The 23,245-nt window shown below is 42.7% G+C and overlaps 2 protein-coding genes across 3 annotated transcripts in view; one reads left to right on the top strand and one right to left on the bottom strand.

Moving 5' to 3' along the window:
• The window catches only part of LOC134436831 (exostosin-1b), a 56,241-nt gene extending 42,968 nt beyond the window's left edge, over positions 1–13,273 (top strand). The window contains exons 8-11 of the mRNA XM_063186182.1: positions 1,329–1,418; positions 6,790–6,950; positions 8,646–8,817; positions 9,236–13,273. Coding sequence (XP_063042252.1) covers positions 1,329–1,418; positions 6,790–6,950; positions 8,646–8,817; positions 9,236–9,421 — 609 coding nt within the window. The 3' untranslated portion in view covers positions 9,422–13,273. The remainder of the gene's footprint in view (positions 1–1,328; positions 1,419–6,789; positions 6,951–8,645; positions 8,818–9,235) is intronic.
• Positions 13,274–15,297: 2,024 nt separating this feature from the next.
• med30 (mediator complex subunit 30) overlaps positions 15,298–23,245 on the bottom strand; it is a 46,489-nt gene continuing 38,541 nt past the window's right edge. For both annotated transcript variants that reach the window (XM_063185581.1, XM_063185582.1), the window contains one exon: positions 15,298–17,603. In XM_063185581.1, coding sequence (XP_063041651.1) covers positions 17,508–17,603 — 96 coding nt within the window. In that variant the 3' untranslated portion in view covers positions 15,298–17,507. The remainder of the gene's footprint in view (positions 17,604–23,245) is intronic.

Here is a 23,245-nt window from a genome sequence, read left to right on the forward strand (position 1 = left end):
TGTATTGGGTGGGGGGCAGTGGTGTAGTCTACTTTTTCGTCGTAGGTATTGTGTATATTTGAGCATTTTTTGAAGTGGGTATATGTGTGCAATTCTGAATAATGGATCAATCGATTTTAGGTGGGTATACTGAAATCCCTGACATTTTTAGGTGGGTATACTGCATATACCTACGTTCTACGTAGACTACACCACTGGTGGGGGGCCCTTTCAGATGACTTTGTCCTGTGCCCGGCCATAGCTGTCAGCGGCTACAGTAAGCAGTGGCAGCAGCAGCAGCAGCAGCAGTAGTGAAGCGAGCTTCTTCAGGACTCCCAGTCTACTGTCACTTATCATCTCCTCCTCTCTCTCTACTCCTCTTTTTTCTCTTCTCTCTCATCCTTATTCCCTCTCTCTAATCCTCCATTTCAACCCTCTCTATCCCATGTAACGTACTCTTGACTTTACCCCATACTTTTTTTTGTGAGAGTATAGACGGTAAGACCGTAGAGTGTGTAAATATTTGAACAGCGCCGCATTTTGGAGCCACCTTTCTACTTGAGTGGAATTTCAAAGGAGATGCTTCTGGGCTGGGGGAAAAAAAGTTGAACTGCGTTGACCTACCAAATGCAATATACAGCAGTACTGCCCTACAAAGGCAAAGTATAGAAAGTACGCTGACATTGAAACTGAGGTATTAGGTTGGATATTGGAGTCACTGCCCTTTGCCCTTGAAGGACAGAGCACAACAGCTACAGAGAGCCTAAAGCTACATTCACACACGTCGCTGCTAGTTACTCGCTCAGCGAATTAAGTCAATAGAATGTCTATCTATGTATTCCAGCGAGGCGAGGAGGCGAGTAGACGAGTAGTGTAGAAGCGATGCGATGTGGCCGGATCCCTAGTTGAAAATATTTAAACTTCGAGCTAGGCGAGTAAGCGAGCAACCAATTGGAATGCAGAGTTCGATACTTCTTGCCTGTGAATTGGCAGTTAAAGCAGCGGGAGCGATTAGCGAACGTTCCATGACAGAGTGGCGAGTAGGCGAGCGAGCGAGAAGCTAGTAACTAGCAGCGTCGTGTGTGAACGTAGCTTAAGTCTCACCCCCTTTATAGAACACAAGTCTAAAAAAAAGGCAGTCAAAGCAAATACATTTTTGGGCTCCCATTCACTGTTTTTTTTAACTTTATTTGTTTGTTTGATAGTTTGTTTTGTCTTGGCTCCCATGGAGGGCCTTTGGCTGTCTGTGGTTGTAGTATACAGAGATGCCACTTGAAATCTGGATCTTGATTGGCTAGCTGCTGTGATTGACGTGCTAACTGACCAATGATGTGTTGTTGTGTGTTCAGGTGATGAGCAGCCGGTTCCAGCCGTATGAGAGCATCCAGACGGACGCCGTGCTGAGCCTGGACGAGGACACCGTGCTATCCACAACAGAGGTGTGTGTGTGTGCGTGTGCGTGTGCGTGTGCGTGTGCGTGTGCGTGTGCGTGTATGGTGGCGTTCCAAACACACACATCAGTGTGGGAGCATGTGGCAGGATTCAACTTTTGTACTCAAAAAATAATGCCAAGCATTTATTGCTTCAATATCAATGGCAGCTCACATTGAGGAGTCACAGGACATATCTTGGACTATATTGAGTCTTTAGAGATCAACAGAAAACGTATATGAAAGAATTTGTTGATATTGAAGCAATAAATGCTGCTGTTATTTTTTTTTTGATTGGAGAAATGGAATCCTGATACAGTCTCCCAGAACTAGTAGTGGAGCTCACAAAGCTCCACTGCTCACAAAGCTCAAATGCGGAACTACAGGTCGGGCAAGAGCCAGGCAACACACAGTCTGCCTCTGCTTCAGTCTCCATCTCTGTGTCTGTGTCTGTGTCTGTGTCTCTGTCTCTGTCTCTGTCTCTGTCTCTGTCTCTGTCTCTGTCTCTGTCTCTGTCTCTGTCTCTGTCTGTGTCTGTGTGTCTGCGTGCGTCTGTGTGTTTGTCAGTGTTGATGTCTCTTCTCTGCCTCGTCTCTCGTCTCTATATCACACTCTCATTCCAACTGTGTCATTCCCTTTCTCCAGCTGTCTCTCTTTCACTGCCTCTCTCCAGCAGTATCTCTTTCTTTCTCTCTCTCTCTCCAGCAGTCTCTCTTTCTTTCTCTCTCTCCAGCTGTCTTCTTGTCATTCTCTCTCTCCAACTGTCTTCTTGTCATTCCCTCTCACTCCGTTTCCCTTTCAGCTCTTTTACTTGTCTAAACTTGCTGCCTTTCTACCTCTCCTTCTCTCTCTCTCTGTCTCTCTCTCTCTCTCTCTCTCTCTCTCTCTCTCTCTCTCTCTCTCTCTCTCTCTCTCTCTCTCTCTCTCTCTCTCTCTCTCTCTCTCTCTCTCTCTCCCCAAGCGTGCTGGAGACCTTGGCGGGTTTTGCATTGTGTCATGGCCACAAGGGTTTTTCTTTCAAGGATAGGAAATAAGGACTCAAACTTATGTGTGCTGTGTAACGTGCCTGATACCGTGTTCCATGTGTTCTCAGAATGTGCAAAACTGACCCCATTGTTTTGTTTACTTACAAAGGTGTGTAGTTGTTTTGGTTTTATTTTTACGAAGGAACTGTTTATTTTTGGAGTCAAATACTCGAAGAGAATCAAGGATGTGTGCACCTGTCTAAATTTCCTACTTGGACAAGCCAAAATGGCAATCTGGAAATGTTACAGGCTGGAGCAGGATGGAAAAATAGTGGCACAAACTGACCTGTTTAAGACTCTTGTTGAAGCAAGGATAGTAACTGAGTTCACCTACTTTAAGGTCACAGCTGATGTTACTTTGTTTGAAAAAAAATGGTGTTTAGATAAGGGACTTTGGTCAATCTGTAATGATGGTAAGCTTAATTTTAGGTGGTAATAATCCGAGGTACGGGGGGTGATGGGGGGGAATGGGGAAGGAGAGGTCTACTCCCTTTTATGGTGAATGGAAGGATCAACATGCATGTAATGTAAAGTACATATTTTAAGTGGTAACAATGGTTCACAATAAAGGAGTGTTGAAGGTCTTATTCTCTCTCTCTCCTTCTCTCTCAAACACACACACTCACACACAAACACTCTCACACACACACACACACACACGCACACACACACACACTCTCTCTCTCACACGCACACTCTCTCTCTCACACACACACACACACACACATGCACACACTCACGCACTCACGCACTCACACTCTCTCTCTCTCACACACACACACACACACACACACACACACACACACACACACACGCACACACGCACTCACGCACTCACGCACTCACGCACTCACGCACTCTCTCTCTCTCTCTCTCTCTCTCTCACACACACACACTCTCTCACACACACACACACTCTCTCTCTCTCTCTCTCTCTCTCTCTCTCTCTCACACACACACACACACACACACACACACACACACACACACACACACACACACACACACACACACACACACACACACACACACACACACACAGGCGTTCTCTGTGCTCTCAGCTCTCCTCTGGCTGCTGCCTCTGCTGTGTGTGTGTGTGTGTGTGTGTGTGTGTGTGTGTGTGTGTGTGTGTGTGTGTGTGTGTGTGTGTGTGTGTGTGTGTGTGTGTGTGTGTGTGTGTGTGTGTGTGTGTGTGTGTGTCTTCTGGCCTCTGCTGTGGTGTGCTCTAAGTGCCGGTTAAGTCTGATGAGAGAGAGAGAAAGCGATGATGTCACTGCTTGGCTGCATTCCTGAGCGCGGCTTTGGCCCGAGCTGCGTCAGCACAACACACACACACACACACACACACACACACACACACACACACACACACACACACACACACACACACACACACACACACACACACACACACACACACAGACACACACACACACACACACACACACACACACACACACACACACACACACACACACACACACACACAGACACACACACACAGACACACACACATACACTCACACTCACCCCCAAGCACTGACTCTTCGTGCTGCCCTAGATCTTGCGCTTGCTCGCCTGCTCTCTCTTCTCTCTCTCTCTCTCTCTCTCCCCCCCCCTCTTTTTTCCACTCTCATCTGCTCAAACTCTTTTACCCCTCAGTCCACTCAGCCCAATCAGTTTATCTCAACAATCCGCCTTTATTACCTCAGTCCTCCCATCTCAACCTTTTTTCTTCCTCAATTTGGCTCAATGTTTCTTTTTTTTAGGCCCAATGTTCTTTCCATCCCTTCTTTCCTTTTCCCCAAAATGACACATTTCTCTTTTCCTCAGCTCACCTCATCTCCCTCCATCTCTGCGCCTGCTGTGTTGTTTTGTGTTTCTCTTAGTCCTCCTCTGTCTCCAGTCTCTCTCTTTCTCTTTCTCTCTGTGAGTTTCCTCCCTTTCTTTCAGCATGTTGGGATCCCAGAGTTCACATTAGCTGCCCTGTCCTGTAGTTTCAAGTCCACAGGAAACCTAGCCTGATTAGCCTCATCAACATTTAAATCTCTTCGAGGCTTGGTCTGACCAAAAGCATAACAATTAAGTAGGGCTGGGACATTAATGCATTAATTTCGATTAATTAATCACACAAAAATGTACGCGATTAAAAAAATAACTCATTTTAATCGCACTATAATATAGCTACATAGTTCTGGATTAGACCAGTGTGGAGGGCAGCATTTCGCCTCACGGTGAACAGTCTGCTGAAATTGAGAAGAGTTCTCTCTTCTTTTAAAAATGAACAATATTTTTAGATTGAGCTTATTTATTGTCATTATTCAAAATCCATGTGAAAAAAAATGTTTCACTGTTTACAAGTCAGATATTTAGATGCGATTAAAATGTGATTAAATCGATTAATTAATTTCAAAGCCTATAGATTAATTTGATTACAATTTTTAATCGAGTCCCAGCCCTACAATTAAGTTTTCCCCAAACAGCATGGTTGACCCGCCTTCCTAGGTTTTTTACTGGTTGACTGTTGTCCGACAAAGTGGGTGGAGTTCCCGATTTTTCGAGAGATCGGAAACTATTTTTGCATTGCTCTTGGTCTGACTAGAAGGTGTTGCGTCACTAGGAAGGCGTGGCCTGGCGGAATCCAGGCTCGTTATAAACTGAAGTGGCTGAGATGGGGAAAAGTGCAGGTTGACCATTACACCATCTGTCTTTGTCTCTCTTCCTATATTTCTTTTCTTTCTTTCTTTCTTTCTTTCTTTCTTTCTTTCTTTCTTTCTTTCTTTCTTTCTTTCTCTCTCTATTTTCCACCTGTGTCCTTTTCTTTATCTATCCCCGTTATATTTTAAGTGGTTGAGATGGGAAAAGTGTACTGTAGGTAGACCATTACCTTTGACGTTACACTACACTCACATAGACTCAGAGGGCCATGACTGTTAGCTTTGGGGCTTTATCTGAGGAAGCTTCTCTCTTCCGCATGCACACACTCTCTTGCTCTCTCTCTCCATCCCTGCCTCTCCGTCTTTCTCTCTCTCCCTCTCCCTCTGTCTTTTTCTCTCTCACACTCTTTCACTCTTTCACACACACACACACACACACACACACACACACACACACACACACACACACACACACACACACACACACACACACACACACACACACACACACACACACACACACACACACACACACACGCTTGCATGCACAACACACACAAATGCTTACACACTCAGTGTGTCACACTCAGTCGTTGCTAAGAGGAATCGTTTTTTCCCAGATAAGAGCCAAGCTAGCTGCTTCCTCAGTGACACACACACACACACACACACACACACACACACACACACACACACACACACACACACACACACACACACACACACACACACACACACACACACACACACACACACACACACACACACACACACACACACACACAGTAGCATGCACAGCACAACACAGACTGTCCATGGGTTTGCCACATCCTTCCTCTGCCTTCAAACACAAAGCTTTTAATCAGGATTTAGTGGAGGTGTTCCCGAAATGGCTTTCAAAAATAAAAGAAATTGGTCTTCCTGTTATGCCTTGCAGCGGGAAAAAAACACCAAACTCCCTCTCCTTTCTCTTTCTTACTGAGTCACTCATGCACTCTTCCTCCATCTATGTTTTCTCTTCTCCTTCCTCCTTTCCCCTCTCTCCATCTCTCTCAGTGGCGCTTGGCAGAGGTGCACGCCCAGATGTTTAGTCTGCCTGGCGCTTGCGAGGCTCTATCTGTTCTCTCTCTCTCTCTCTCTCTCTCTCTCTCTCTTATTTTATCTGAGGCAATGGTCTATGATATCAGCTCTGCCAGACTGTTGTCTCTTGCTTTTAGCTCTCTTTTTGATGTGCCTAATGTTTTTTTCAGTAATTGTTTGTTAATCAAGAAGCTTTGACAGGAGTGCACCAACAACAGAGCAGGAGGGGGGAAGAGGGAAGAGAAGGGGAAAAGAGAGCTATGCCACAGCTGGGGCTTTGAAATTTGAATTCCTTTGGAGTTTTTTTTTTCTTCTTCTTCTTTGCTCGCATCCTGCTTAGATCCAGTCAACAGTTTTTTTGTAACAAGAGTTGTTGGTTGGCCTGTGTTTGAGGCTGTTTGCACCGATTAAGAGTGTTACACATAGGCTACATAGACTGGTAAAGTAAATACATATCATGAAAGTCATTGACTGTTTATCGTTTACTTAAAATGTTACGTGGGAAGTTATATACGTGCCCAACACAAGAATTGTGCTCTAGAAAACGTGAAACGTTTATCAAGAAATGTGTTAATGTGTCTCCTCTCCCCTCCCCTCATGCTCCTTTTGGTTCGGCAGGTGGACTTTGCCTTCACCGTGTGGCAGAGTTTCCCGGAGAGGATTGTGGGATACCCGGCACGCAGCCACTTCTGGGACAGCAACAAGGAGCGCTGGGGCTACACCTCCAAGTGGACCAATGACTACTCCATGGTCCTCACAGGCGCCGCCATCTACCATAGGTAACTACAGTACCCCCCTACTGTATCTACAATCCAAAATGGGCTCCCTGCTGAAAAGGTTTGGGAGCAAGCAGAAACTGGGAATCCAGACAAACATAATTTGGAACTTGTGGGGGGGGCAATCCACAACAAATTCCATTATGAATGGAAATCGGACTTTTTTTGGTCATTTCATACAGATTTTATGTCATGTACCTATTGTTTGAGTGAAACGATCATTCGTAATTATCCGCATAGTTAAGGTAATGGCAACAATCTATCTACCTTACCATAGGTACTGCGCCCCCTTTTGGCCCACGGATGTATATTCTTCCCTGCGGCCCCTTTACAAACCCTGTTGGCCCTTACAAACCCTGCCAGATACACTGAAGCATTGCCCACCGTTAATGCTTTGGCTTCCTCAGTATTAGCTTTGCACCAGATTGCATCATGGCTAGATTTAAACAGTGGTGGTCTTCCTCCAACAAGACAGCGTTTTAATGGAGTCGAATATTATTCATGGAACTACGGACTGCACCATTTTTCTGTGGATAATTAGGAGATGCTGTCAACTGCTAAATTGTTAGATTTTAGAATGCTTGCCAAATTAAAAGTGAATCAACATTATTATTATTATTTTAAAGGAGTCAGAATGGCTCACCCTACTTTGAACTTGCCTGCTTAAATATAATTTGTGGAATATTTATAGTGTGCGTGTGTGCACTGTTTGTTGTATTGTTATCGGTTTTCAGTATTTTCACTAAATTACTGTGGTTGCTGATATAGTTTGAAAGTTTCTCGTGTGCATTTCTGTAACTTTTTATTTCACCTCCATCCCACAGATAGATATTATAACTATTTGCTCACAGCCATTAGAAATGCTGACATTACTTTAAAGTTTGTCTGTGCACTTTCAATTCTATAACTTGCTTTATTTTTGCAATTCGCCTCCATCCCACAAATATTACCGCTACGTGTAGGCTACAGCCATTTCCAATTGGTTAGGGGAAAGATATCATGACGCATCACTTCTGTAATGATGAAAACTAAACATATTATTAAAATCTAGTCTCAAAACATTTGGACCATAACACAACAAGAATTAAGTTTGTTTGTGTTCATTTTTTTGGGTAACATTTGCTTTGCAATCCGCCTCAACCCCACAGAAAAGCTACTACCACTGCCTGTACACCCATTGTGAAGCCTCATTGGCGAATGATGAAAGATATTATTTCAAAGATACAGTCCAAAATAGCAATTTTCACCACATCATGGTTAAACGTGTTTTGTTTTTGCCCCTGCTTGTACACTATTTCCTGTGTGCTTTTATTTTTGTAATCGTCCAAGCCTCCTGATGCCTCAAAACAGTCACTTTTGATCGTAAAACACAACACAACGGTTAAAAGTTTGTGTGCACTGTAAACTCTTTCTTTGGCTTTCCTGTCCACCTCAGTCCCACAGACATTAGCACGACCTGAACACGCATTACCTAAATGAGCGGCGCCCGGATGGGCAGCGGCCAGAGAGTACTTGTATTTTTAAACGCAATTTCGTCGTCAAACTTGTATGTCAATGACAAATAAAAGCTCTTGATTAATGCTTTCATGTCGGTAACTCTGTTGTTTCCCCCCTATCCTACTCCTCCACCCCTCAGATATTACCATGACCTGTACACGGAGGACCTTAATGCTGACATGTTGTTAACTTCTTCTTCAGATATTACCACTACCTGTACACGCATTACCTGCCGAGCAGCCTGAAGAGCATGGTGGACCAGCTGGCCAACTGCGAGGACATCCTCATGAACTTCCTGGTCTCCGCGGTAACCAGGCTCCCGCCCATAAAGGTCACCCAGAAGAAGCAGTACAAGGAGACCATGATGGGACAGGTGTGTGTGTGTTATTTGATGAGTTTAGGCTTTAAAGTCTTTGAAAAATAAAATGCCTATATTATCTATATTGTTCGTAAACCATTATAATGTAAAAAAAACCCCCAAAAAAACGGCTCGTACCACTGGCTCGTAAGTGGAAGCAACATTGAGGGAGACCACACCGATTTGTACGTTTTGAAACAAAAGTATATTTATTTACAACGTGTATGGAGTATCAGTAATGCCAAAGACAAGACGAAGCACCGTAATATAACACTGCCATTTTTTCTCCTCTATATCCTCAACAGTCGTCCAGGGCGACTCGCTGGGCTCTTAAACCACTATAATAGAATAGAATAGACTTTATTATTATATACACATAGTCACATATAACACTGCCCTCTTTTCTCCCTCTTCTCTATATCCTCCTCCACAGTCGTCCAGGGCGTCTCGCTGGGCCGACCCGGACCACTTTGCCCAGAGGCAGACCTGCATGAACAAGTTCGCCAGCTGGTTTGGCGGCATGCCCCTGGTGCACTCCCAGATGCGACTGGACCCCGTGCTGTTCAAAGATCAGGTGTCCATCCTCCGCAAGAAATACAGGGACATCGAGAGGCTCTGACGAGACTGGCGCCCCTTGTTTGCTGAACTGACAACTGCAGGGGGCACCTAAAGAAAAGGACTATAACTTCGGGAGGAGGAGGAGGAGAAGGACCACAACAAACCTGCCTGCCAAACTTACCCCCCAAACTCTCTTTGTAGAGGGAAAGAGTGGGGTAATGAAAGAGCAGGTCCTGGACTTTCGTCTTCCACTCAGCACATTGCCAATGACAAGAGATAAAGAAAGAAAGGAAGAGAGAAAGAAAGAAAGAAAGATGGAAAGAAAGAAAGACAGGCCTGGTGTGGTGTTTCTGGGGAACTTTTGCACATGCGCCGCACCCATGCACACTCAGCAAAGGCAAAGCCCTCCCTCGTCTGGGAAAAACATGTCTGGCGCGCGGCGCCGCACACGTCTCTTACTAACCCGTAGGAGGAGAGACTGTTGACTCCCTGAGATTCTTCAAATGTATATCCTGAATGCATAAACCAGCCAACTAGACTCCCGGCTCCTTCTCTCTCTGCACATGTTGTCAGTATGAGAGAGGGGGAATCACAATGGGTGAAGCGTTCAGCTCCCGCTCGAAATGGCAAGAGCTAGAGGGAGGGGATGTGCTGTGCTGTGCAGTGCAGCACGGAACGTTGATTCCCAATCCGCCGAGCCAGGATCAAAATCCCTGGGATCTGGATCAAAATTCACATCTCCACACATCCTCCAGGAGGAAGTATCTTTGTTTTTCTGGGTTTTTTTGTTTGTTTCTTTAAAGCCTGTTTTTGACCCTTAGTTTTCTCTCAGTGCCATATTCTTTTGTCTGACATATTTCTTCCTCAGTCATTTCGATTCTGATTGACCTACTTTCATTTTTTTTTTCTTTTGATAATACAATCTAGTCTATTCTCAAGGAGAGTGAGGGTGTCTTAAGGTCAATTAGATCACAGCAATCAGATCCACATTGAAAAGACAACTAAATCCATTGTGTACTTTTTTTGTTTTGTGTCAAAACACTTTTTACTTAATTTTGCCTTAAACCAACAGTGGTTTACCCATTGCAGATATTGCAGATAATTCTTGGAAAATGTGCGGTACCCAATCAATATAACTGGGTAATATCAAAGCTCTCTAGCTTCAACAGTGTCAATGATTTTATCTTCCCCAAATAACAATTTCTCACTTGTATTTTGATATCCTGACACATTTCATTGTTTTAATTTGTAATTGAGCAGATGGCCTGTGTCTTATCTTAGAGTAGAACTTAACGCTGAGAAGTAACATAGCGGTTTTAAAGGTACACTGTGCAAGATTTTTGGATGTTTATTTCCAGAATTCATGCTACCCATTCACTAATGTTACATTTTTTCAAATACTTACCACCACCATCAAATTCTAAGTATTCATTATGACTGGAAAAATTGCACTTTTCATACAGGAAAAGGGGGGATCTTCTCCATGGTCTGCCATTTTGAATTTCCAGAAATAGCCATCATTAGCAGCAAAAATGACTGTACTTGGGCCATACTAGGAAATGTTAGTTTACTACTTAGTAAACTTTCATGAAAAGATCAAATTTGGCAATAGACAACCCAGTTTCAATGAGCAACATAGTTGCAGTACCTTTTTTGACCATTTCCTGCACAGTGTACCCTTAAATTAGCCCATAACAAAACCCTCCCACTGTTTGCAATGCTCTCCTAAGGGCAGGCCAAGTAAGTCTGTGGCATGAGTTGCAATGAACTAAATCATGGAAATCATGCCTGAAAATCTTCTCTCCACTTCCACTAAAATCTCTTCCACTTCCACTAAAAACGAAATGAATGTAGTCTGTAAGCCACTCACCAATCCCTGGGATGCATTTCTCAAAAGAGATGTTGTTAGCAACTTTGGTAGTTGCCAATGGGAAAATGCATTGAAAACAACAAAGTAGCTAATGTAGTAAGCAACTTTGTTTTCGAAAAATGCACCCCAGGGTAGTGTTTTTCGAAACGTAGTTGTTAACCAGTTAGCAACTTGGGTAGTTACCAATGGGTGATTGATAACTTAGCAACTAGGTTCGAGAAATACACCACAGATCTTTGGCCTTCTGCTCATGTCCATTACTCTATTTTCACGTTGATTTACATTTTGTTCCTGTTTTATAGAGGACATGGCACTATGACGATCTGCACCTTTTAATTTTTTTTCCATCTCCGTTACTTACTGTCCAATTTTCCAATGAAACGAAATTCAAGATCTAGCCAACATTTGTGCTCCCAACAAGTACTTGAATGTCTGCTAACTTGAAGGAGCGCCATATAGTAAGAGGCCTTTTTATAGTATGAATCTTTTGAAGGTGCATGGACTTAGGGAGTGCCAGCTATGATGAGCTTATCATGTGTCATTACCTGAGCAGTATCTATCTACACAACTACTATTCAAACACTATAATTGGGAACATCATTCAAAAAATTATGAAGCTCTGCCCACAGCTAACTGTAGAAACCACAAATTGAGAAAGAAAAAATATTTTTAGGTTAAGCGTCAGCGTCAAGACGATTGTGTTACTGCCTATGGACCCCTATGGGAAGAAAGTTGTACTTGTTAACACTCAAGCAGTTTGGTTTTAGTTGAAACTGCAAATTGGACAAAAAAATACATTTTACACTACATCGACTAGTTAGCCACTGGCCTGTTTCACTTTCGTCTGATATTCACACTTAATGAGGTAAAAATTATCAATAGTCGGTGACTTATCCAGACATGATTATTTTTGGCCAATTATTTCACGTCAAAGCTGGAAGTGTTACACGTATCTAGAAATTTGCAGAGATATGGACTTGTGACTTGCAACTTGAACTTCAGTAACTGTAAACTTGAGTCACAACTGACTTGACTTGGCAATATTAGGCATGACTTGTGACTTGACTTGTACGCTATTGACTCGAGACTTGACTTCACAGTTTTAACTTGCAATGACAGGTCAAGTCAACATATATTCAATTTTCTGCATTTGTATGTGAAAATATTACATGGAAAAAAAAAATTAAATGAAAAAAGTTCAACTCAAGGCTCCAAGTCACAGACGGATTTCCAGATATCCAATAACTACAATTGACAGCGTTCAATTTTTCTGCAGACTTAATTAAAAAAAATCCACATCTGGTCTGATCACAACCAAAATATCACTTAACAGTTATAAGCACAAGACGGATTGTAAGAAGAAATAATCTGTGTTCTTCTGTGTGATCACAGCTCACAGATCACAGAGGACAAGCATGAATGATGACCCCCATCATAGTGAGCTGTCTTTCGGGTGACACAAGAAGGTCAGTTGACCATTTAGTGCAAATGCATATCGAGCCTCTGCAGTCAGTTGTGCTGGTCTGGGGTGCGTTTCTCGAAAGCGTAGTTGTTAGCCAGTTAGCAACTTCGGTAGTTGCCAATGGGAAATTTCATTGCAAACAACAAAGTAGCTAATGTGGTTAGCAACTATGGTTTCGAGAAATGCACCCCTGAATTTCTGATGAGCAAACAACACATACACCTGGCCTTACAAGTTACACGGAGGGCAAGCCAGAGACGTTTCATTGTACATAACCTGTGTATTTATTTTTCACAACGCACCAAGAATTCCTTGTGCCAGGATTGCATAATGTAAAGTGTAAAAAAAAATGTTGAAAGATGTACATTTGTGTATTTGTCTATTTTTTAATATCAATGCTGGTGCCAATGCCTTTTTTATTTGTTTTGCTTTTCTTTTCATCTCCTTTTTATCACCCAACACACCTTGAGATGTAACGTTTCAAGAAAACTCATTTCTGTCTATCCCTTAAGCTCAATTTCACTTATTCTAGGGTCCATGTCCACATTAAGCTGGATAAATGTAAATGTGTCTCCATAGGTGCCCACTCCATCATTTTTATAGTTTTCAGAATGCTCTGCCATTAAAGAAGCGGGCGCTTTTCAGATTTCTCCTCTTCAGTGGCCATTTTCAAAAAGCTCAATTTTCTTTGTTTGAATTCACAGAATTAGTGTGGACGGGAGACGTAAACAGATACATTATCAAGTGTTTTTTCAAATGTCATATGCATTAATGTGGAGTCTTGGTTGTCCCTGCTCTATGTGGCCATGGTGACGTGACAAAGCCATTCATATGTTGTTACTGATGGTTTGAATGCTGCTGCTCTCGAAACAGATTATTTTTCAAAAGCCACCAAAGACATTTCCACTTCAGTCTGCTTCTAATGTCTACTTCTAATGTCTGCTTCTCTTTGCTTGGAGGAAAGAGTAAACATGTCATGATCCGGCTGAATGTTTGCGTGGGCTGACTGTCTTGAGGCTGCTCTGTTTTTAAAGAGGGAGCAAGGTCTTCTTATGCTGCTCTCATACCAAGTACAGAACACCCACCGATAGTCTATTACATAGGGCTGTAACGATACACTCAACTCACCATTCGATTTGTTAAAAAATATGATTTGAAGCGTTTTCTGGAATGAGGGTAACAGAATTTTGAAAGGTCGTATAACGATACTGCCTTCTTGCACCGCAATCCAGTATCATAACTCTGGATCATGACTCTCCATCATGACTCATCATGATGCATTGTTACAGCCCTACTATTAAAGCAATCCAGTATGACAAGACCCACTATTCGCCCAAGACATTCCTTCTCTGCTAGAAAGCCTGTAAGAGGTTTGATTTTTCAGCTACATTCAAACTTACACAAAGCGCGTGCCATGGCCTCTCTTGATTGTGCCTTGTGACAGTGTTAGTACTGACGAAGAGTGCCTTACAATATGCGACCTTGCCTCCTCCACTTGTGCTTGTTTCCTCGTGCCAGGAAGTAATATGTCATGATTACATCACTGACAACAGCATTATATTTCAATATCTTGCAAAAGCTCAATTTCTCTTTTGCAATTGGGATGGTGAATGAAAAACAGTCCCTCAAAAGTTGTTGTGGTTAGGCTGACAGCTGGGAAACTTTTGTCGTTTTCTCCACGGAGGATGGGCTAGGAGGCGGGGGGAGGCCACAAGCACAAGTGGAGGAGGCAAGGTCGCATATTGTAACGCACACGAAGCCTCCAAAAGGAGGTGCTCTAGGGGTAGGGGTGGGGGGAGGGGGGAGAGCAGCCCACATCGGTCGGTTTTACCTTGTCAAACACTGGAATCCCACTGCAGTCATAGGTGACCACACACGACACGCACACAGACACACACACAGGACATAGGTCACCTAGACCTTGGAGATTGTGCTGAAGATATCCCTGCATGACTTCATTATTTATGAGCATTTGCAGATTCTTGTTTTTGTTTTGTTTTTTTAGGTTTTTTTTTTGTTTTTTTTTGTTTACTTGTTCCCTTCTGCACACCCTACTCCCCAAATGAACTCCATGGGAATTAACAAAATTACTTTTTTATAGAAGTAATAAAGGAAATAGAAATTTTTTGTATGAATGATTTATATATAAATGAAATAAAGTCATATTTGATGGTGTATGTCAAAGTGACCCGTTTTTCTTTACACTCATTTTGCACACAACCTTAGAGAAACTGCAAATTGATATGAACTTTGATAAGTCACAGAGTTGTGAAGAAAGGCCCCAAAAATGTGTTATTAACTGCAAGGCTAATCACTTTGTTTTGACTGCATGTCATATCTCAAGAGCTTTGTTGGTTTGGTTTCAAGGTTTAAGAAACATTCCTGCTTTTGAACACCATACAATGCGAGATGTGGGCCATTTGTTGAAAAGTCTGAAAAGGGATCTCATTCACTGATCTAAAAACAGGCAGTCTGTGACTGTTTCATATAAATTGATTTTAGACATTTTGAAGCTAATCAAAGAACCGGTCAACAAAATCAACATTTGTCATTTGTGGTCCATTCTCTGGCAAACAAACAAAAACAAAATGTCCGGCCAAAAGAGTGTGTTTTAGTCTGTATTTATTCCACAAAAATTTTGCATAATGTCACAAAAACAGGCTTGCCTGTGTAGCCACAGCGGTTTGCATAAATGAGCATAGAGAAAGCGAGCTTGCCATTCTCTGAGACATGCACGTTACCCCTTTCCTAGGATATAGACCCAGTCGGCAACTCTGTGCCCGCCCATGAAATTGCTTGTTTTCCCCCATGTTGGCTAATCAACATGCCATATGACTGGCAGTGATTGGCACCACACAACCACGGATGAAGCATTCGGAGGGGAAAACAATGCAGTTTATTGGGCGGGCCAGAGGAGCCGACTGGGTGACTAGGTGTGCGGTGTTGATGCCCATAACAGGCAATTTGCCAGTTTCTAGGGTGGGTTTCCAGAGAGGTTCTCTCCAAGCAAAACCAATATACTGAGTGCATTCCAATATACACACTCCCGTCCTCCACTTGTGCTTGTAGCTTCACGTGGCCCCGCCTCCGTGGAGAAAAAAATAAAGTTTCCCAGCTGTCAGCCTAGCCACAACAACTTTTGTTAGACTGTTTTTCATTCACCATCCCAATTGCAAAGGAGAAAATGACTGAAATTGAGCTTTTGCAAGATATTGAAATATAATGCTGTTGTCAGTGATGTCATCACGACATATTACTTTGTACTTCCTAGTACGAGGCCACAAGCACAAGTGGAGGACGCAAGGTCACATATTGGAATGCACTCACTGAACGCAGGGCTTGACATTAACTTTTTACGCACCGGCCAGTCCACGGCGGCTAATGGTTTTCCAGAGTCACTAGCCATTCAGCCTTTCTACTAGCCACAGTTTTGTTGTCAGGATTTTCTTTGAAGTATTTTCTGTACCATGATACATCTAACTTCAGAAAATGAAGAAAATAAAAGAAGACGATAAATTGCTATGAATATAGTGTGTTAAATGAAACTAACTTGATCAGGCAAATGGAAGCTGAATGATATTTTTTGAACTTTCAGATAACATGTTATGTCGCAAAAACATATATAGGCTATTATGATCATACATATTATGTCATACCCAAGAATAAGTTACCTGCCGCCAAAGTGGTTAGTGAGACTGAAACTACTACTGGCCACGGCCCAGTTTTACCCATTTTTGGCCGGTTTGCAGGTGCCAATGTCAAGTCCTGACCGTATGCCACTGACCTTGGTTCCAAATGCACAAACAAACAAATAGGAAAAAATGGTTTAAATTGGAGCAGGGTTTAAGACAGTTGAACAGAAAGAAAAGATAAAAATGCATTTGATGACATGTTGCAGACTTGAGGTGCTGAACAGGCACATATAAACTCAAAATGCTTCTCTGTTTAAAAAAAAAAAGAAAAAAATTCTCTAAATGCTACAGGTACTGAGGTGTTTTTTATGTAACAAATACATAATTCATAACCTTTTAGTACATGATCAATATATTAAGTACAGCTACATTAAATATGTATGTGTTTTAAATACTAAGTAGTAAAGTACTCAATTTCAGGGATAAAATAAATACAGGTTGCTATAGTATCATAAAACACTTTGACCCTCCCAGGTTTCACCTATCATCAGTGTTGCCAGATGTACGATAATTATCGTATTTGTACCATAATTTTGTCCATTTTGTCCTATGTGCGATCAAAAAAACATGATGTACGATAATTTCAGAGTTGTCATTCAGTTCATTTAGATGCCTTGAAACAACAATTGTACGATAATTTCCTCCCAAAAAGCCCCAAAAAACGATAATTTTCAGCTTTTGGTACGATAATTCAGCATTTTCCATCTAGCAACACTGCCTTTCAGCAAATCTATGTGTGGTTCTCCAGTTATTAGACTCCTCTCCTTACCTCCTCTCCCCCCTTTTAATATCCAATGGTCACCCTCCCTTTTCATTCCCCTCACTGTGGAGTAATGCCACTACCTTAAATCATTTTCTTAACATGATTATGACCGGTAGTTTTTCAGCAAGCTTAAATGGAGCCCACCCGCCTTTCTGCCACAGGATATAGAGCAGCTAGTTTTTTAGAATTAGAGTTTTAGAAAAGAGAAACGGGATAGAGAGACAGAAAGAGATGAAATGAGAATGAAAGACGAGGAGAAGGAGAGGGAAAATGTGGAGCTAGAGCAACTTGTTTTAGGAGTAAAAAGGAAGCGAGGGAGAGAGGCAGAGACAGACAAAGATGGAGAGATGGAGAGAGATTTTAGCTCCTGACGGCGAGCATGGAGTTGATCTCCCAGATGAGGTTCCTGAGCTGGTCCATAATCTGCTTCAACTGCTGATTCTTCTGCCGGAGCTTCTGCAAACAGAGGAGAGGGAGAAGAACTGCATCAGATAGGCGCTACTATAGCACACTAAACATTGACACTTATTGGGTTTTTACTACTAATTCATATTTAAGACCAGATCCAGTGGAGTAGTTGGAATTTAGAGATGCAAGTTGTATTGTTTTGAGGGGTGCGGGAGGGAAGGGAACGCCCCCGCGTGTAGATGCTGAACGCAGCCAGATGATGTAAATCAGGTTAGGATAGGAGAGGAGGCCATTAGGCCACAAAGGCCTATCCACAGGCCCTGTAGCAACCCAATGTGAGTCGCTACCGGATTTGAGTCCTCCAGATATATGGGAGAGTATTTACATGTGCAGATGAACTTTTCGAACATAACGAATACTCTGCGGTACCACAGCTACCCCTTAAATCGGACCGAAGTCAAGTAGCTGAGGTTAAACTGTCGTAAATACACGCCCGAAATCAAGTAGCTCACGTTAAACTGTCGTAAATACACGCCCGAAATCAAGTAGCTGAGGTTAAACTGTCGTAAATACACGCCCGGATATCCGGAGCACTCGCATCCGGTAGCGACTCACAGTGGGTTGCTACAGGCCCCCTCACCCCCGCTCTAAGGTGTTAACAGCAAGACAAGTAAAGGGAAGAAGAGTCCTAACAAAGGCCAGTAACTGAATTTACAGAGAATTTACAAGAAGTGAGGTCACATTGAATAATGGCGCATACTGTACAGTTGCAATCTTACCCAACAAAATAATAAAATAATACATGGACATAGAAATGTTATGTGTGGGATTTGGGGCAATATTCAGATGCTTTCAACATGCATACCCATCTCTCTCTGTCTTTCACAAACCAGAGGGAGAAGTGGATCAGATACGTCGTAGTGCCAACATCGCCAAGGCATTTTGGCTAGGGTGCGCACATGCAAAAGTTTATTTGTATTTATTTATTTGTGGAGCTTATTTGGCAGTGTGCAGACCTACTCCCTTCAACATCACTGTCAAGGCGGCCACTGTAGTAACACTAGACATACAGCCAGGGCTGTAGTACTCGAGTCCGGACTCGGCGCGAGTCCGGTCTCAAGTCCGTTTTTTTATGGACTTGGACTTGTCTCGGACTCGGTATTGTTTGGACTCGGACTTGTCTTGGACTCGGACAATGGTCTTGCCAAATTAGGCTTTTGGACTCGCCGGGTCTGTCATTAAGTTTTGTTTAGAACACTGGCCATTATAGATTATAAAGTGGAGCTTGAAATCCAATAACAAACAAGTTTGTCTTCACATCCATGCCATATAGGTTATCTTCTAAGGTTCACACTATTGACATTCATCCTTTTCATTATCAAACACTGACCGACATGTGACTCGGACTTGACTTGGACTCGAATCTTTTTGGACTCGGTCTTGTCTCGGACTCGAACCTCTTCGGACTCGGACTCGTCTCGGACTTGACTAGTACTGGTCTTGGACTCTACAAAGGTGGACTTGACTACAGCCCTGTATACAGCCCCATCTCTCTCTCTCTCTCTCTCTCTCTCTCTCTCTCTCTCTCTCTCTCTCTCTCTCTCTCTCTCTCCTCTCTCCTCTCTCTCCTCTCTCTCTCTCTCTCTCTCTCTCTCTCTCTCTCTCTCTCTCTCTCTCTCTCTCTCTCTCATCAGATAGTACCAGCACTGTCAAGGTGGCCACTACTGTATAGAACACTAGTACACACAGTACACTAGTACTAATAGTACACAACGCTAAGACTTATTTGCTCCCCCCCTAAGTGGTTAAGGTATGCCTCAGCTGTGCAGGTGTCCACAAGGATGTCCACATGGTTTTTTTCTGGCCTGCTAAAGGTGAAAATCAAAGGAAGAGAATTCAGAACACACACTAGCTAGGGAAGAAGAGGAGGCAGTCCATACACGACTGTTCTCCCCTCTCCCCTCTACTCTCTCCTTCTCTTCTCTTCCCTTCTCGGAAGCTGTCAGGAGACGACTGAGCCATTTGGTGTCATCACATGAAGCCCTGCTCTTGTGTTGATGAAGCGCTTAGAAGTGCTGACAGTGACCAATTAGTCAATCACCTATGATCTCCAGCATGCGGCACTTAAAAGCCATCCAACTTCTAAAAGGCCATTTGGAACGAGAGGCCATTTGGGACTGGAAGCTGTCCAACTTTATCTTTCCCCCCACCATCTAATTGATGATTCGATCCTTAATCCTGAAATCGTTTAGCATCGTTAAGCATGTTAATTTATTAATCATGTTTTCCCTTTTAACTGTTACTGTCTGCTGACATTTTGCTTCTGGTGTGTGCAGTGTGCCCGATGTGTGACCAAGTCTTAATCTAATACACAACACATTTATCAGAAAGATTCGCTTCTAGAGCCTGGGCTAATGGTTCGTGGCTGTATCAGCACGTCTCACTCCCTTTGCTTGGGGAAATCCATCAGAGGCTGGCTGGGAGCCTGCTACTTGGGCTCGGAAAAAAAGCCGCTCCTCGCTCCCGAGCGTATCCCTCCCCAGGACGAGGCACAGCGCTACTGTAGTGAAAATCTATTCCGGCTGCTCTCCGAACTCCATCACGTTTCTTTAAGCGTGACTAATTACTAGCCATTTTGCAGCGCAGATAACAATTCTCGCAATCAATTTCATGCTCCCCTTAATGCCTGCCTTTTATCTGACCCCTCTAAGGCAATGGGATGGGTTCCCTCTCTTTATTTTAGTTTATTATTTATTTTTCTTTGGGTTTGAGGGATTTTTTATGGGTGGAATATCTCGGCCCCCTGGGGGGTTTGTTTGTACACACCTGCAAGTAAACGATCTTGCCTGCTTCATCTTCGTTATTAAAAGATGCACTGTGTAAGATTGTGGTCAGAGGGCCCTGGCGTGGCCTAACGGTAAGGCACTGGGTTACTACTCCGGTGACCAGGGTTCGATTCCATCCCGGGTCATTTCCTGGAACCCCCCATTCCCCCTCCCCCCCTCCTCTCTCTCCCCATTTTCTGTCCCTCTGTAACTGTCTTGTCACAATAAAGGCATGAAAGTCCAAAAAAAAGATTGTGACCAGAGTAGGTATTGCAACTATGTTGCTCATTGAAACGATGCTGTCTATCTTTTCATGAATATTTGCTGAGTAATAAACTAACATTTACAAGTCACAAAAGTTAGCTTTTTCAGGAGTACTTTCCACCATCAAATTTCAAGTATGCAATATGGCTGGGAAAATTGCACTTTTCATACATGAAAAGGTGGATCTTCTCCATTTTGAATGTTCAGAAATAGACATATTTAGCCTCACAACTTACTGTACTTTGGTCATAATGAGCAGCATGAATTCTGGAAATGAACTACTGAAAATATTACACAGTGCACCTTTAAAAGATGCACAGGCTAAAGTAACTGCTGGGTATGATGGGACCGTCAGACGCTGATGGTGGATGGTGGATTGTTTAGACTCCTGGAGTAACTAGCTCAGTGAGGTTACTTGACTCACTTCTAAAAGTCATACGCAACCCAAACACAAATTCTGCATAAATTAATTCACTACAATGTCCATAAAGCAAATTCAATAACCCACTAAGCAAGAAGTAAAATGAAAAGTGCTTTGCTGGCTAAAGCAGAAAGCATCCTTCAACTGAAGTGGCGACTTTAGGCCCACTGCCGCTCTGTAAAACTATCCAAGCGCCACCAGATTGTGCATCTGCATATATCCAGTCTACACTGGGTTCCCAGCTGTGCTGCTTCATTGGCTGAGAGCCAAGAAAAAAACATGTATTTATTATTCTTTTAAAAGACACGGTCATGCTAATTAGCGAGCAGTGCAGATGTGCATTTTTATTATATTACCAAAATGCCAGCAAGATGTTTTGGGGATACTTGAGGTTAGGGGGTTGGAGATGTGTGGGCAAGACAGATGCATAAGGGAACAAACAACAGCAATGTTTTTTGTTTTTCTAACATTACTTCAGCACACAACAGTTGTAAGACAAATACAGACTTAACTTAAATGTTTCAAATAAAAACTTGAGATGATGAGCTAAAACTGTCAACTAACTGTGTATGCGTTGTTGTGTACAGTATGTAACTTAGCATATCTTTGACCTGACCTTTCAGAAAGCTTTGCCCTCCTCCGTTCCTACTGTATGGCTTGTGAATTTAAAAACTGCACACACTGCATGACATCTTAAAGGAGCACTCCTGCCAATTTCAATATGCTGTTGTATTGCTCACGCTACCCTTGACTTGTCAGTACCCGGTGATGCTGCATTTTTTGGCTCAGCCCTTTCCGAGATATGAGCTATTCTAATGGGGGCAGATTTTGTTTACATTTTTAAAAAATCTTAACATAGGCCTACTCCAAATATTTTCCCAAAAGGTATCACTGTTTGCTAGTTGTCTGCTGATGTTGCATAACCTTTTGGATGTTTTTGGGAACAAATAAAAAAGTTTTTTTGAAATGTAAACAAACATCTGCCCCCATTACAATGATCAGGATCTCGGAAAAGGCTGAAAAAAAAATCTCAGGAACTGATAAGTCCAGGGTAGTGTGAGCATTACAACTGCATGTTGAAATTGGATGGAGTTATCCTTTAAACCTTTTTTTGGCCTTGTCTAAATTTCTCCAAACAAATCATGTTCAAAACAGATATATAATAAAGCTAACACATTACAACCTTGGCTTCATGCTTTGAACTGCCAAAAATTGAACAGGCCAAGAGAAAAACAAAATGCCAGTTCAACGCCTACATTCATTTCCCCACAGGAGGAGAGGGCACAAAGAAGAGGAAGCAGTGTTGCCAATTGGGCTGCTTAGGATGGGCGTCTTCGGGTTTAAAAAAAAAAGGGGGCATTGGCATGGCATTTGGGCAGGTTTCTCTGCCTATTTATGGTCATAGAAATAAATAGAATTTAGTTCACATTGGGCAGAATGTAGTGCTTCCAGGCGGGTTTTAAGAACCATATTTAATCTCTTAATTTATACAGTTGTATTTATTTTTTTAAATGTGATGTACTGTTTTTTTCTCTATCTGTATTGGCCATGATATAGCCATAGCTGCTGAAATGGCAATAAATGTCAACAATTAATCAATCCAGGCGGGTTTTGAGCAATTTATTTTGGGCTGGAAATCATCAGTCTCATCAGGCAACCCTGAGAGGGAGGTGATGCAATAACTGGCTGCTCCTTTAACTGGGAATTTCAAACAAGGCCTGTCAGACTTCTCTTTGTGAGCTGAAGTTACCCATGGAGTCAGATGAACAAGTGGTGAGAACACTGGCGGAGGGTGAGTCATTAGAGACAAAAAACTGTGAGACCCAAACCAGATAGAGAGAGAGACCTCAAGATTAAAAAGAGAGGGTGTGCAACATACAGTAGTGTCAGAGAGAGATGAAGACAAAATGAGATGACAGAACAACAGAGATAGAGAATGCAACATGGAGAGAGAGAGAGAGAGAGAGAGAGAGAGAGAGAGAGAGAGAGAGAGAGAGAGAGAGAGAGAGAGAGAGAGAGAGAGAGAGAGAGAGAGAGAGAGAGAGAGAGAGAGAGAGAGAGAGAGAGAGAGAGATCAGATCAGATCAGATCAGATCAGACAAGAGACTGACAGACTGCTGCTACTTTTTAGTTTTTAGTCAGTGCTCTTTTACTCATAAAATGATGAGCCATTTCATTGT

This window comes from Engraulis encrasicolus, chromosome 20 (genome assembly GCF_034702125.1).
Source record: "Engraulis encrasicolus isolate BLACKSEA-1 chromosome 20, IST_EnEncr_1.0, whole genome shotgun sequence".
In the NCBI taxonomy this organism is placed as follows: domain Eukaryota; kingdom Metazoa; phylum Chordata; class Actinopteri; order Clupeiformes; family Engraulidae; genus Engraulis; species Engraulis encrasicolus.